The sequence below is a fragment of the Mustela nivalis genome, assembly GCF_964662115.1.
Source record: "Mustela nivalis genome assembly, chromosome: 7".
NCBI classification, from domain to species: domain Eukaryota; kingdom Metazoa; phylum Chordata; class Mammalia; order Carnivora; family Mustelidae; genus Mustela; species Mustela nivalis.
The window spans coordinates 70,691,176-70,707,175 of record NC_139026.1 but is presented as its reverse complement, the minus strand read 5'-3'; the positions used below and the strand labels follow the sequence as shown (position 1 = coordinate 70,707,175).

Genomic DNA, 16,000 nt, shown 5'->3' with positions numbered 1-16,000 from the left:
TTTTCGTTTTTGTTTTTGCTTTTTTTTTTTTTTTTTGTATCTCATCCATTATCTTCACTCCATCTCCCCCCAAATTAATAGCTGTTGCTGTGTGTGAGCACAAGCCCGGACCAAAAAACCAATTTTGTCCAGTGGCTAGAGTCATTGCGTTCCATTAAAAAAAAAAAAAAAGGTGGAATAGGAGGGAGAACAACATACATACATACATATCTGCATTTTCGGATAAAAGCCCTGGTTTTCTTCCTCGACTGCTCGCTGTATTTAATGGGGGGGGGAGGGGAGGACAATTTTCTGAATCTGAGCCCATTTCTTTCTAAACTTGGTTACTCACGTCTGATTCATTCGCTGTGTGTTTCCTCTCCTGTCTCTGTCACTGCCTACTGCTGAGAAGGGGGTCGCTGAATCACTGCCACGCCAGATGAAAAGCAATTCAAACCCAGTTCTTGGGGGATGGAAGGGCTTTTTTTCTTTCCTTCTTTTCCTTTCTTAAGCGTCTGCAGAAACAAGCCGCCTACTTTCCGGGATGACCGGAGAGGGCAGTTTTACAAGTCTCACCCCGGGCTATGGAAGACTGGGCTCCGGGGAGAGTCAGTCGGGAGGCACCGGTCACCTCCCCATTTCGGGCTTTCCGGTCCACAGGCCTCGGCGGTCTGGGGCGTGTGCCGGAACGCGCGGCGGCGGGGCCGTGCTAGGGGCTCCGGGGGGAGCTCGGCCCCGTGGGCCCGAGCGGCCCGGCCCGTTCCCCGCCGCTTTAAAAGCTCCCACAATGCAGCGCTGGCGTCCCAGTTCCGTTACAATGTCTCTCAGGGCGCCGGCGAACCGGCGAGGCGCGGGCGGGGAAGCCGGGGAGCCGCGGCTGTAACCCGAGCGCCCGGCCGAGGGGGGCGCCCCCGCGCCGCTCCTCTCGCGCGCTCTGCCCGCGGCCCGGCGAAGGGGCGGAGCCGCCCGGCCGCCCGAGCCCGGCCCGGCCCCCCAGTCCGGCCCCCAGCCCAGAGGCACCGGCCGCGGGAGCGAGCCGGCCGCGAACTCTGCCGTCCGGCGCAGCGCCCGCCGCCGCACTCCTCGCTGAGCCTCGCTGGACCGCCCGCGGCAGCGGCGGCGGCGCTGGGGGCGGCTCCTGCGGGCGGCGCGGCCCCTGCCCGCGCGCTAGCACCCCGCGGCAGCCCCACCGGGGGGCGGCCACACTCACCTAGCGCCGGCCGGGAGGTGCGCGGAGAGGGCGCGCCGGGAGCCAGGGCCTCCCGCCAGTGCGGGGCGCGGGGCCCGCCGAGTGCGGCGGAGGCAGGCGCGCCGGGCGGTGCGGCCAGGACAGGCGCTGGGCGGCCGCCGAGCTCCGGACGCCCGCACGTCCCCAGCGCCCCGGCCGGCCCGTCCCCAGCGCCCCGGCCGGCCCAGCCGGGCGGCCTGCGGGGGCGGCGCAGTTGCGAAACTGAGTAAGTATTAACTTTACTCGGCCGCCGCGATTTCTGGGCAGCGCCTGCGACCCCTCCCTCCTCCTCCTGGAGCCTGCGGGCTCCCCCTTCCCCGCCCCCTCGCCCCTCTGTCTACACCTTGGGTTTCTTCGCCGGGTCTGCCCTGCGGCCGCGGGCTCCCTGTTCCTCCGGTTCACCTTTTCTCCCTGTTGTGTTCGCCTTTGCGCGTTCTCCCCGCCGCACACACGCGCTTCGGATTGAGAAGTGCAGGCTTGTGCCCTGCTTCTCGGTTTCCTCCCCGTGTCCTTGGCAGGGGAGTTTAGAGGCCACTTTTCTTGGCCAGGGAAACGTATGTATGGCTTCTTTAGCATTTTTCTCTCCAATGGAAATCGGATGCTCGCTGCCCGGGTGGTGGTTTGGTGGACGCTTACTTTCTCCTCTGCAAACACGATTGGTTTTTAGGTTTTAAAATTCTGTGAACGCTTAACTATCATCCTCGGTCCCTGTTTCCCCTTGCCGCCAACCCGTCTGGGGAGGGGATTCCAAAACAGGGGACTTTGAAAGTAATTCCGTTTTGCAGACGAAACTTTGCGAGGGTACATCGCGGAAAGCTTAATAAGCTTCAACCTGAAGGGACGTGAGCTTTAAATGTGGGTCCTTGTGCGGCACTGGAGCCTACAAGCCGAGTACCTGGGTTCGTAATCGAGTGTTGCGTTGTTATTTTAGCAACGTAGAGCCGCCTGGTGTTGCTAAACCACTACTTTTTCAGCATCAGATGGCATCTTGAGCAGTGCAAGCGTTGAATGTAATTACGGGTCAGTATTGCCCCTGATCTTCAGGGATTTAGAAGGGAAATAGATGCAGGGCACATTTCCTAGCTGACTTAAACCCATCAGGCTAGCTGTGTCAGTACATCAAAGCCTTGCATTAAAACAACAACAAAAAAATCTTCCACCCTGGTAACAGCGAGGAGGAACATTTACGGATTTTCCAGTATGATGTGGCTCAGCAATTCCTCATTAAATCTGTTGTGTCGCCAGAAAGGACCTTTAAATATGTATAGAGCCCTGCTTTTTTGCCTATTGGATTAACCTCCCTCATTCTGGTAGAAGGCCTCAGGTAGATCCCCCGCCCCCTTTTAAAAAAAAAAGTCTTTCATCTTTGGGTTGCCAGGAGTTGGCCATCCTGTTATGAAGGAATAGAAAATGGGAAGCTTTCTTAATGGATTTTAAGCAACCTGTCCTTTGACTGGGTGAGGCAGTAGGGAATACCAGCTAGACCTCTGCAGGGAGAGGTGCCAGGTGGGCACAAGAATCAGGAGGAAGGACACAGTAGTACTATCATTTTGGAGGGTGGTGTGTGTGTGTGTGTGTGTGTGTGTGTGTTTATGTTTCAGTGGGCATACTAATGCTACTTTTAAAATTTTATCTCCATGACAAACTCTCCTCAAACCATGAAAGCTCCCTATATCCCACTTTAAGAAGCCTGAATGTAATCTGATGATTATATTGAAGGATCAGACCCACCAAAATATAATTTGTAATGTAGGTGATGAAACCTTTCAAAAATCTCTGCTTTCCTCATTTTCCTCCCTTTTAAGAGCCTCAAGCTGGTACTTTCAGTAATAGACACAATTGTTAGTAATACATTGAGTTCTTTCTAGGTTCATTAATCAAGCCTAATTTCTGGGCTTCAGTAGCTGAGAGGGACATCAGCCCAGAGAGTGAGAAAATCATGAGACTCTGCAGATAGGAAAGGCATTTCAGTTTGCTAAAGTGTCATTGTGCTACAGGGAAAAGCTTTTAAAAAGAAAAGGATGTTTAGGTTGTTTTTAGCATGCATGTTTGCTGAATTTGGCATTTGGTGGAGATATTTGGGAATTGCAGATATTAAATTCTACACAATGGTGGTATAATTTCTTTTCTGCCTAACATTTTGTTCTTTTAAAATTTTGATTTAAAAAAAAAAGATTTTATTTAACAGAGAGAGAGAGAGAGAGAGACAGTGAGAGAGGGAACACAAGCAAGGGGAGTAAGAGAGGGAGAAGCAGGCTTCCCGCTGAGCAGGGAGCCTAAGGCAGGACTCGATCCCAGGACTCTGGGATCATGACTTGAGCCGAAGGCAGAAGCTTAATGACTGAGCCACCCAGGCGCCCCAAGATTTTGATTTTTTAAGGGGAATCTCAGTTCTTAGCTTTTGTAGCCTTCCATACTGGCTTACATTAATTCTTGACTTGAACGCCTTAGCTGTTTTTGAGAAGTAGTTGTTCAGAATTTATTGCTCAGTTGATCTATCTTATGTTGATATATGTATGGCTTGAGAGTAGAAATGTTGTTTGCTGCTGGGTATTGCTGCTTTTTCATTATGGTTCATTCTGGACATGGTGGCTTTGCTCCTTTACTATAAAACATTGAGGTCAGGGATATCTTGCTAGTGTTCAAAACATTGTAAAACTGGGCAGATAGAAGTGGATTGGGATTGGGAGTGGTATAGGAAACATTATACATTATAAATCTGAGATTTAAAAAATAATGTATCACCTATTTACTCTTCTTGGGCGCTAGCTTGCTCCAACCCTAAATAGATTTCAAGATTCAAAGTGTAGAAGTAGTTCCTATGAACTGGGTATAGTGGAAAGAAAGCTTACCTCACAACCAGCCAACCAGACTTGGGTGGGAAATGTGACTTTGTCACTTTGAACTGGATGAGTTCAACATGCTACCTCAACATCATGATCTACAGTTTGCTTTCTGTAAAATGGGGATACTGCTACTAAAAGGAATGCTGTGACAAGTAGAATATCTAATATAATGTCTGGTACCATAGCCAATAAATGGCATTGTCTCACACTTCTTCAAAACTGAGCTCTTGATTACCCAACCTTTCAAACAGTTCCTCCTCTGTTTTCCATCTCATCCATCTAACAGGTGGCTCATGCCAGAAGGCTGGAGTTTATCCTTCATTCTCTCTTCTGCTCTTTCACTGCCCCCCCCCCACCAGTTTGTCAAAAAATCCTTTTCTAATCTTACGGAAAAATCTCTTTCAAATCTGTGTGATTTTCAGTCTCCACTATGCTTCCATTCTGCTTGAAGCCATCGTTATCTTTCCCTATTGCCTTCTGCACATATACTGTACCCCTTCCAGTTCCTTTTCCCACCAGCAACCTAAAAAGAAAACAAGTCACTTGATGTTTAAAGTCTTCAAAGCTCTTAGGAAACACATTTATTTCTCCAGATAAAATATGAAATTTTCAACATATCTGTAAGGTCCTGTATGATTTGACCAGTGCACCGCCCTGCCCCCCATCTTCATCCTTTGCCCACCACATTGTCCAGTTCTCCAGCAGGGCTCTTGCTCATGCTATTGGTCTCTATTTTAGGACCATCTACTTGAGTAATTTGTTATCCTTGGGTATAAATTCATGTATCATCTTTACAAATGTCTTATCACCCTTATCATTGTGTAACTTAGAATCCCTTTATCTTCGCCCTCATAGAGCAATCATCTTTCCTTTCTAATGTTTGCCATAAGTTATAACTATGTATTATTCAACTACTTAATGTTTCTCTCTTGCCCTCTAGGGCAGAAATAATGCCTGGTTTATTTGCTAGTCTATACTCAGTGCCTAGTGCATTTAGTAGGTGCTCAATAAATGGCTATTCGTATAATGAATAAGATAATAACGATAGTTTTGTCTTTATATCTTGATTGCCATCTTTATCGCTGTTCAATCTGCTTTTCCTAACAAAAGCCAGAATGACACTCTCCTATTTTTCCTCCTTGCTGGTGTTATGTATAATATGAAATAGCCTTTGCAGATACCAGGTAAAATTAATGTATTTGGGCTCTGTGGAACATTCAGATAATAAATTGAGACACCTTTTAACTAGTGTTACCCTTATGATTTTCTTTTGTAGATAATCCTTTTTCTGAGTACATCATTAAAGTAATTATGGGTGTTTTTTCATCAGCACAGGATTACTGAAAGAAGAAAATCTTACTATGTCATATTATTTTACATGTGTCATATGATAATACATTAGTCATCAGCTGTTGATCACTCAGTGCCACACTTCAAAGGAAGGTAGAGAAAACTAGTAGAGAAATGAGCATTATATTTCTAAGGATGTTTAGTACTGTCCAGTTGTTGATGTGACTTGCATAAATAACTAGGTATCATTTGAACACTTAGTTAAGGTAGCAGAGTGGTTGTTTAAAAATTGGAGCCACCTAGAGGCCTGGAAATTCTTTTTCCTTCTTTAACTGAAGCATTCCTTCTTTTAGCCAAAAAAGTCTCATGACTTTCCAAGGCCAAGGAAGGCTTAAACCTTGTTTGAGTGTTTTGTCATGTGGTTAGTCTTTACAAATTATTAGTTTGATGCACTATAGCCCTGAACTGTTTATGTTCTTCTTATTTCTAGTCTCTAATTCTTACATAATCACCCACGTTTTCTTTTGACTTGTTTCTTAGGGCTTGAGTTTCCTTTTAGAATTTTCCCTTTTACCCTTAGAGTATAATTCCAGTTCCTTTCTAGTTTTGTATTTTGTATGTAATAAGGTATACAGAGAATTTAGGAGCCAGTTCTAATTCTTTCATGATTTATTTGTTTGCACTTAACCTCTGGGTTTCTCCTGAACGTTATGCCTCATAAGTGGTCTGTACTCTTGAGTTTTTGTCAGCGAAAAGCTGGATGCCCTTGGGTTTGGAGAGCAGGGAAGATTAAAAAAGCATTTTTAAGTCCTTATTATGTGCCAAGCACTGGGCTAAGTGCTTTGACAAGAGAAGAATGAGTAGTTCACCTGATGAAAATCATAAAAAGGAACCTTCAGCTTTTCATGTGTTTGCTTTACTTAAGGAAATGGTTCTTGTTGTTCCCCTGTTTACTCATCCTTTATTTTCTAGTTGGGAAGGTATGCCAAGACAGAGAAGCCCTCCCTAGCCCATCCCATTACCTTAGCTTTTTATTTGTTTAGACCTGATTTTACTTGTATAAAAATATTGGCAGTGGGGCCAGGGAAGGGCATGACCTTTGATTTGTCTTTGAGGTAGGTCTCTTTGCCCCAGGACATTGGTACCCTGAGTAGCTACCACTGTGGAGGAGAAAAAAGTTATTGTTTAAAACCTGTTATTTTTTCTCTCATGTATACATGCTTACTTGGTTACTTTCGGTGACCTTGAACAAGTTGCCTGGGGCTTTATAGCACCAATAATATCTATTACCTATTTATTTCACAGCCTTGCTTTAGAATTTAGAAGTCTTATTTTTAGCAATTTTTTTTTGCCACATTCAAATATATCCCAAAGCTCATTATAATTAACTCCAATGCTGTCCAAGTTTTATGCATCAAGAAAAATATTTTCTGACTCAGTAGCATGTGTTTTAACTCTTTGTTTTGATAAGATATCAGATATAAGTACAGGTTGTAACAGGAGAATTGTGATGATTTTCTATCAGGTTTTATTTATGTGGGTGATATATTTTGTCACTTGTTAACTCATTGGCCCCTAGCTAAATCATGTTTGTCTTTTTTTTTTTTTTTTAAAGATTTTATTTATTTATCAGAGAGAGAGTGGGAGAGAGCGAGCACAGGCAGACAGAATGGCAGGCAGAGGCAGAGGTAGAAGCAGGCTTCCTGCTGAGCAAGGAGCCCGATGTGGGACTCGATCCCAGGACGCTGGGATCATGACCTGAGCCGAAGGCAGCTGCTTAACCAACTGAGCCACCCAGGCGTCCCCATGTTTGTCTTTAATTATAGTAATTTTATTATTGGAAAATCACTTAAAATTAAGTTATTCTTCAGAAAGAAGCACATATGTTGAAAAAATTATAGATTTCTTACTAGATAGGTAATGGGCAGAAAAGCAAAATATCACTGTAATTTTTGCTTAAGATACTAGATCTCTGAAACCCTCATAGAAGTACTATTGAAAGATAGGTTGGGAATAATTCGCAGTGTTTGATGCAAAATTTGGTTATTTCTGAAGCAAGTTCTTTTTTTTTTTTTTTTTTTAAGATTTTATTTATTTGAGAGAGAGAGAGCAAGTAAGAGAGAGCATGAGAGGGTAGAAGGTCAGAGAGAGAAGCAGACTCCTCGCGGAGCTGGGAGCCTGAAAGGGGACTCGATCTGGGAGCATGACCTGAGCTGAAGGCAGTTGCTTAATCGACTGAGCCACCCAGGCGCCCCTCTGAAGCACATTCTAATACTTGATGCCATTAGATGTCAGGAAACCTTAAATAGTTTACTTGAGCAGTATTTTTCTTTCTTTTTGTATATAATGATTTCCTCCTTTGCTATTTCCTTTTTTTTTTATCTCTACTGAAAAGAACTGAGGTAAACAGCTACTGACATGCAATGAACTGCACATATTTAAGTGTACAGTTGGATAAGCGTCCAACCTACATATATAAATATGAAATCATCACCACAGACAAGATAGTGAATATATATATATATATATATCCCCCCCACCAAGTTTCTCCGTTCCCATTTGCAATCCCTTGCCTATCCATTATCCTCTCCCCTCAGAAGCTTTGCTTTCTGCAGGGTAGTTTGCATTTTCTAGAATTTAAATGAATGGAATCATGTAGTATATAATCTTTTTTTAGTCTGGCTTATTTCACTCAGAATAATTATTTGGAGATGCATTCATGTTGATAAATCCAGCAATAGTTCATTTCTTCTCATTGCTGAATAGCGTTCCACTATATGGATATATAACGATTTATGTATGTATGTACCTGTTGATGGACATTTGGGTTGTTTCTAATTTTTGTCTCTTAAAAGCTGCTGTGAACATTTGTATATCATCCTTGTGTGGACATGTGCCTCCATTAGTCTTGGGTAAGAACCTAGGAGTAGAATGGCAGGATCCTGGTAGATGTATGTGTAGCTTTTTCAGAAACTGCCAAGCTGCTTCCAAAGTGATTATTTCATTTTACTCTCCTACCAGCAGTTTATAAGCATGCTAATTCCTTCACATTCTTACCAACACTTAGTATTATTAGTCTTTTTTTCCATTTTTTATTAGACTTTTTAATTGTAGTCATTAACAGTATTTCATTTTGATTTTAATTTGCATTTCCTTAATGACCAATGGTGTTGAGCATCTTTTGATGTATTTTTTGCTATCTTCATATCTTCTTTGGTGTTCTGTTCCAGTCTTTTGCTCACATTTTTATTAGGTTAATGGTTTTCTTATTATTGAATTTTGAGAGTTCTTTATATATTTTGGACAAGTCATTTTTCAGATATATGCTTTGTAAAGATTTTCTTCCAGTCTGTGGCTTGTCCTTTCATTTTCACAATGACTTTGAAGTAGGAGTTTTTTGATTTTGATGAATTCCAGCTTATGATTTTCTTCTCTTATACATTATGGTTTTGGTGTCCTTTTTAAGAAAACCTTTGCCTAAGCTAAGGTCAAAGAAATTTCCTTCTAGAAATTTTCTGGTTTTCTTCTAGAAATTTTATAGTGTTAGTTTATGTTGGAGTCTATGATCTACTTTAAGTTGTGTTTTTAAAATAGATTTTATTTTTTAGAGCAATTTTAGGTTCGAAGCAAAACTGAGCGGAAGGTACAGAGATTTCCCCTATGCTTTCTGACTCCCCTCCTCTGTATCTGTATCCCCTCCTCCGTCCGTTATCAACATTCCCCACCAGAATGGTACATTTGTTGCAGTTGAACCTACTTTGACACATCATTATCACCCAAAGTCCATGGTTTACCTTAGGGCTCACTCTTGGTGTTCTAAGTACTATATGTCTGGGGAAATGTATAATGACACATATCCATCATGGCATCATAGAGTATTTGCACTGCCCTAAAAAATCCTCTGTGCTCTGCCTGTTCATCTCTCCTCCCCAGCTAACGCCAGGCAACCATTAATGATTTTACTATCTCTGTAGTGTTTCCTTGTCCAAATGTCATAGAGTTGGAATCATATGGTATATAGCCTTTTCAGATTAGCTCTTTACTTACTAATATGCATTTATGTTTCCTCCATGTCTTTTCATAGCTTGATAGCTCATTTTAGGTCTGAATAATATGCCACTGTCTGGATATACCACAGTTTGTCCATTCACATACTGAAGGACACGTCTGTTTCCAAGTTTTGGCAATTATGAATAAAGCTGCAATAATCATCCATGCGCAGGTTTTAGTGTGGACATAAGTATTCAACTCCTTTGGATAAATACAAAGGAGCTAGGTGCAGGGTCATATGGTAAGAGTATATTTAGTTTTATAAGAAGTCGCCACATTGTCTTTCAAAGGACTTTTCCAAAGAGTACCATTTTTCATTCCCACCAGCAATGAATGAGAGTTCCTTTTCCTTGACATTTGGTGTTGTCAGTGTTTTGTGTTTTGACTGATCTAAAAGGTATGTAGTGGTATCTTGTTGTTTTAACTTATATTTCCTTGATGACATATGATGTGGGGCATCTTTTCATATGCTTATTTGCCCTATATCTTTGGCAAGGTGTCTGTTAAGGTGTTTGGCCTATTGATTTAATATTTTGTATTGAGTAAGTTTTGAACTGAAGTTCATTTTCTGCATATGGAAATCTAATTTTTAAAAAGACTATTCTTTAACTACTGAATTGCCTTTGCATCATTGTGGAAAATGGGTTGTCTGTTGTATCTCTTTATATTTTATCAGTTGACATTCACAGCTGGATAACACAAACTAAAGGAAAAGCAGCTAAATCATATACGTGATAATGAATGTTTTTGTTATGTTTAGTCAAATTTCTAGTTTCCTTACTGTAGCCTTTATGTAAACCTTTTCTACTCAAGCATTTCTCCTTCTCCCTTTTGCTTTTTGTAATTTGCTATGTATCATAGCAGTAACGTCTGGTGGTCGGGGTACATGCATAACTTACCCCCTTAAATTTTAATTATCTTTACTGTTAGTGAAAATTATTTATGTTTTCTCTCTTTGAAAGTGTCCCATACTAGATCACATCTTCCATTTTAATTTTTCTAGTTTTGATGATCTGTCTCTTCTCCTAATAGTGAGTGATGACATGTGGTATATATTGGAAAGAGTGCCCAGTTCAGTAAAGCCTGGCTGGACCTGGGTAGCCTTGGCATAGTTATAAAGCTTACCCCTTCTCATGTTTCCTTTAAATGGGGTTACTAATTAATCATTAAGGGCTGTTTTGGAATAAAAGTGATGTTTGTAGATGTCCATATATGGAAGTGAATGCATGTGAAATGTCTCAGTGAGGGGTTAGTGCCTTTCCCCTTACCTACTCCAGTAAGCTGTGAATACTCCTTCTGTCTGAACTAGGAGTCTGAAGAGGCCCCAGTGCTCTTTGGAGAGGACACATGCTCTGCAGTCTGTCTAGGCTGATGGTCTCTGAAGAGAATGTGGTCACTGTAGATCATCTAAGTGTGGGAGAAGAGCCTTTGCTAGTTAACATGGATGATGGTCCTCATTCCTCACAGTCTGGAGTTTCTATCTGCTAGGACGTTCACCATTAGTACTCCTTTCTCTCTATTGAATTTCAGTCTCCTCTTCCCTTCTTTCCTCACTCTCAACCTGGAAAGGATATGCTCAGGTCTCTCTTGACATTTCTACTCCTTCTAGCTGTCTCCTTTCTTAGCTGACTTCTTACAGGAGTTGTCTGTGTTTAATACTTCTACTGCATTACCTACCAACTCACTCCCCAGGCAGGCACCATTTCTTGGAAACATTTCTTGCCAAAGGCACCAATTTCTTAATTGCCAAAATCAATGAAAACTTGTTACCTCTAATAGAACAAAAGCTGTTTGTAGTATGTTTTCACTGTTGAGCCATCTCCCTCTGTCTTCAGACTTCTTGGCTTCCTTGTGAACACTCTTTCTTGTTGTTGTTCATTCATTCATTCAGAAATGAACTGCGTGACCTTCCATGCAGGGAGCTCTAACAGAGAACGAAACACAGAAAACTGCCCTCCTAGAAAGTACATTCTATTGGAGGAAGTTAAAAAGTGAATGAGTAATTTTACATGCTTTATAGGATGATACATGAATCAGAGGGGGGAAAATGTAACAAGTTGGAGAAATTGAAAATGATGGGGATGGGAGTAGAGGTGTTGTTTGATATTAGATGGGCAGCAAGTCCTTACTAATGAGAACACATTGGAGTAGAGAATTTAATAAAGTGAAGGAAATAAACTCTGCAGCTAGCTGGAGGAAGAACACTCAGAGGAGAGAGTGCATACAGGTAAATACACCTATCATAGCTGCCGGACCAGTGAGGCTGGGAATAGGGGGAGGAGGGTATAGGAGCAGGAGACAAGGTAGAGGAGGTGGGGGGCCCATACACCAGGCACTTACGGGCTATGATAAGGAACTTGGTTTTACTCTTGAGTGAGAAGACAGTTGAGGATCTTGAACAGAGGAATGAATGAGTTGGAGGGTAGCATAGAGTGGTAGGCAAGAGCATGAACTGTGGAGCCGGTGGCCTAAATTAAAATCCTAGCCCTACAGTTACTGGCTCTGTCACTTTGTAGTAGTTCCTAACATCTCTGTGCCTTGGTGGTAAAGTGGGAATAGGAATGATATCCATCTCACAATGTTGTTATGAGGATGAAATGAATTAATATTTGTAAAAAATAGCGTGGCAAATAGTATTATAAAAATACTTATGAAATACAATTAGTAAAATGAAGAAGATCACTTTGTTGCCATGGGGAAGGGACTTTTCAAGAGGAATTAAGAACAGAAGTGGAAAGCCAAGACCTGGAAACAACCTGAGTGTCCATCAGTCGATGAATGAATAAAGAAAATGTAGCATATACATGCAATGGAATATGATTCAGCCAGAAGAGAGGAAGCCGTGCCATTTGTGACAACACGGGCAGATCTTGAACAAGTGAAATAAACATAGAAAGGCAAATACTGTATGATCCCGTATACAAAACACCCAACTCATAGGTACAGAGAACAGATTGGTAGTTGCCAAAGGTGGGGAGTGGGGGTGTTAAAATGGGTGAAGGGGGTCAAGAGGTACAAACTTGTGCGTACAAGGCACATACACCAGGCAATGTAATATGCCTGGTGTAATATGCCATGGTGACTTAATAGAAAGAAAGAAAGAAGAAAAGAAGTGGGGAGACCAGTTAGGAGATGATTATAGGACTTCACTCAAGGTGTGGCTTAGTTGAGGTGCTCTAGTGGTAGAGGTAGGAAAAGGGTCACATCATGGGTATATTTTGGAAATGAGAATGACTTATTGGCTGAGGGGTAGATCCACTTTTCTTCCCATCTCTGATCTTTCTTGCTCAGTCTTCTTTGCTGTTTCCTTCTTTCCCTTTTGACCAGGAGTTCTCAAACAGGGTGGTAGTATTTGGAAATATGTGGGGGCCTTTTTCGGCTGTCCACAGAGCCTAGGCTATGGGTATTTCTTGTGTTCAGTGGGCAGGGCTGGGCCTGGATGCTCACATTCTGCATGGTGAAGACATGTCCTGCGCAATTTGCCGGTAGCATCATTGTTGAGAAATTCTGCTTTAGACCTTCTTCCCATCTTCTTCCCCTAGTCCCCAGGCCTAGCATTTCATAACCTATGGTCCTCCGTTGGTAGCAGGGGACCTGTAAACTGCCTGGTGTTTTTTCCAAAATGTTAGTGTACATTTTGGTTGGGGGGGAGGTGAGAATTTTCATCAGGTTCTTAAAAGGGTTCATATCTCAAGAATGTAAGAACTCTTGTCTGAATGGTCTCACCCACTTTTATTGTTTTTATTCTGGCCTATGTAGTGATGGACTTACAAATCATTCCTATAGTGTTCTATGACTTCTAGACCCTTCTCTGCTGAACCATGCAGCAATCCCTTGAGATCAACATGTCTCCTAACTTCTTCCTGTATTTCCCACCTGGGTTTGTGGCACCATCATCCACTTTGTTCTTAATCTTGCCTTTCCTGTGCCACCTCACCTTGATTAATTCATCTAGTTCTTCTGATTTTACCTCCTGGACAGCTGAGGAAATTTTTCCCATTTCTCCTTCATTCACTACTCTAATTGAGCATCTCTCATTTAGGTCTTTCCACCTGAAAGCCAGTATCCACATGTCAGCCAGCAGATGAGTGCTTGGATACAGAAATCTCACTGTGTCACTAACTTGCTTAACAACTAAGCTCTGTCAATGCCTGCAGGGTTGAATTCAGATTCTTGTTATAGCATACCAGACCTGTGAAATCTGGTTCTAGTCCCTTGTCCTGGACTGGCCAGGTGGCTGTCCGGCCTCCCTGCTTGGCTGCCCTCCAGCTCTCCTCCCTCACCTGTCCTTCCATGCTAGCCTATAGCAGGATTAAAGTAGTAAGCTGTTTTATGCATTGATGCTGCAACATCTAAATATGCTATTTGATCCCATGAAAAAATAGTTCGACCTCTCTCTTACCCATACTTGATAGCTTTAAAACCCAGCCTGGCTATCCTTTCTTTCCGAAGGAGGTGCTCACTCCCTTAGAAGGCTGTCTTACTTTCTTTATATACCATATGCATGCCTGTTTCTCTTTCTTTGCATTGTAAGTTCAGAAGCTCTCTCTTTCAAACAGATGAGCTTTTGAGAGGCTCTTCTTAAGCTCATTTGTTCATAGGTTCAAAGTGACGAAGAAGACTTTAAGCTTGCAGTCCCCCAGTGCAGTTCAAGGAGTGTAAGTTGGTTCTTTGAAGCTTTGTAACCAGTTATGCCCTTGCTGCTGGATGTTCAGTGGGGCATCTTTATCTAAAGTGGAGCAGCTTTGTCTACCTTAAAAATCTCTTGTGGCAAATGGCTCCTTCATGGTCTCTTTGGAGCTCTGGGGAGCCCCTTAGTAACCCTTGGAATCCAACGTTCCTCCTTACCTCTGGAATTATAGGAGCCTCTGGGCTCAGTCTGGCTGTGTTCACCCTTTCTGTTCTAGAACAATTTCCTGGCCTCCTGAACTAACATTGGGCCAAGTTTCCACCTTTAGCACTGTTCATCCTGTTGTACATTCAAAATAGAAAAACTTCTAAAAATATGTCTTCTCTGTTCTGGTTGATTATTACTGCTGGGTTATAATAGGCATAGGTTAGCCTTTTTCACCCTCTGCTCCATTTGTCCTTTGCCCTTTAAGGTTCTTCCCAGTCTTCATTCCATATGTAAAAGGAAAAAAAGGGAAAATATTTTTCCTCATTCTCAATAATTTATTAGTACTCCTTTTGTTTCTATCTTTTTCCAAGGGTATTTACACTAAAAGGGAGATTAAGATTTTAATCTAGCCCACAAAGCTCTACAAAACAGAGAACTTTTACTAATATTATATTTTCTAGCTCTGGGACTCCTAAAATTCCTAGCAATTTTAACTATTTTAGATCCTTCAGATAGAAGAGTGCTTGATATGTCAGCCTGGAACTGTATTCATGGATGGTATTGTTTCTGTGAGAGTAATACTCAGGTGCAGTGAAAATTTCTGGGAATGTACTCTGAGTTTGTCTAAGCACTAGGTTCTGAATCCAGTACTGGGAAGTTAGCTATTTGCAGATAAATGATGTTTGTATATTGGGCAGTGCCTTTACTCATCTTTGATCCATTCATGCAGTATCCATTAAGTCGCCTACAGGCTGGATTTGCAAAAACAAAGAAAACCAGTCTTATCTTCCAGATAGTTTGTATCTGGGCCAGGTATTTAAAGAAATCATTTTTGGAATGTAATCATGGATAAGATGGAGATGTGGATTCTTGGGGTGGGATTGGAAGTGTTTCTGGAAAGATGTTTCTAAGACTGCTTGATGAAATCAGCGAAGGTTTAAGAGGAAAATTCACTCTTGAACTAAGACTTAAGGATGAAAGGCATTATCTGGGAGGATATTCCATACAGATCAAATGGTAGACACCCTTTGGGAACAGTACATAAGGGAGAACATGGTCTGTTGGAGAACTACATATAGTTCTGGTATCTCTAAAATTAGATGTGGACAGTGGAGTGCGGGGAATGGCCGAAACCATTAGGAAATTGCCACCACCACCCCGCCCCACCCCACCCCAGGGTCTGGGGTAGGATATCACATTGTCCTAAAGTTTGTTTAGGTTTCTGTTTATAGCATGACTGTTTATGAGAAACACAGTTTTCTATTTCTGTCCTGAGTTAAGATTTCTATTTATTTAGATTTTACACTAGGAGGAAATTTTGAGATTGCTTTAGAATTAACTGGGACTTTAGATAGAGTACTACTGCTCAGTGTCTTCTCATATAATGTATTCAGATCACCTTGTTTATATTCACTTCACAAACATTGATGAAGCACATGTTATACAGAAGGAATTATACTTGTTGTGGATGGTATTTTGAGGATTAGAAATGGCCCTGTCTTTTAAGAAGCTTATAGTCTAGTTAGCAAAGGAAAATTTGAACTTTCAAAAGCCCTATTATGGATATAAAGGTGATAGCAAAAGGAAAGAGGATGAACTTGTTACTTAGAGCTATGAGGAGCAGAGAAGTCTGTTTAGAAGACTGTGTGATCTAATCAAGGACTGAAAGACCAAAAGAAATATGACTGGTGGACAGTGGTGTAAAGGTAGGACAAGGTGATTGGGGAAAAAGAAAGAGGCCACTCCAGCTGGAAAACCATGTTTGGGAGG

General features: G+C 42.1%; 2 protein-coding genes across 8 annotated transcripts in view; one reads left to right on the top strand and one right to left on the bottom strand.

The window, feature by feature from the left end:
• Positions 1-453, bottom strand: part of LMNTD1 (lamin tail domain containing 1) — a 521,212-nt gene extending 520,759 nt beyond the window's left edge. For all 5 annotated transcript variants that reach the window (XM_082738528.1, XM_082738534.1, XM_082738533.1 and 2 more), the window contains exon 1: positions 332-453. The gene's annotated coding sequence lies outside the window, so the exon portion shown is untranslated. The remainder of the gene's footprint in view (positions 1-331) is intronic.
• The window catches only part of LOC309868560 (uncharacterized protein), a gene marked incomplete at its 5' end in the record, with an annotated part of 65,928 nt that continues 50,378 nt past the window's right edge, over positions 451-16,000 (top strand). For all 3 annotated transcript variants that reach the window (XM_082738555.1, XM_082738556.1, XM_082738554.1), the window contains 2 exons: positions 451-1,369; positions 1,406-1,433. In XM_082738555.1, the coding sequence (XP_082594681.1) occupies positions 451-1,369; positions 1,406-1,433 (947 nt within the window). The remainder of the gene's footprint in view (positions 1,370-1,405; positions 1,434-16,000) is intronic.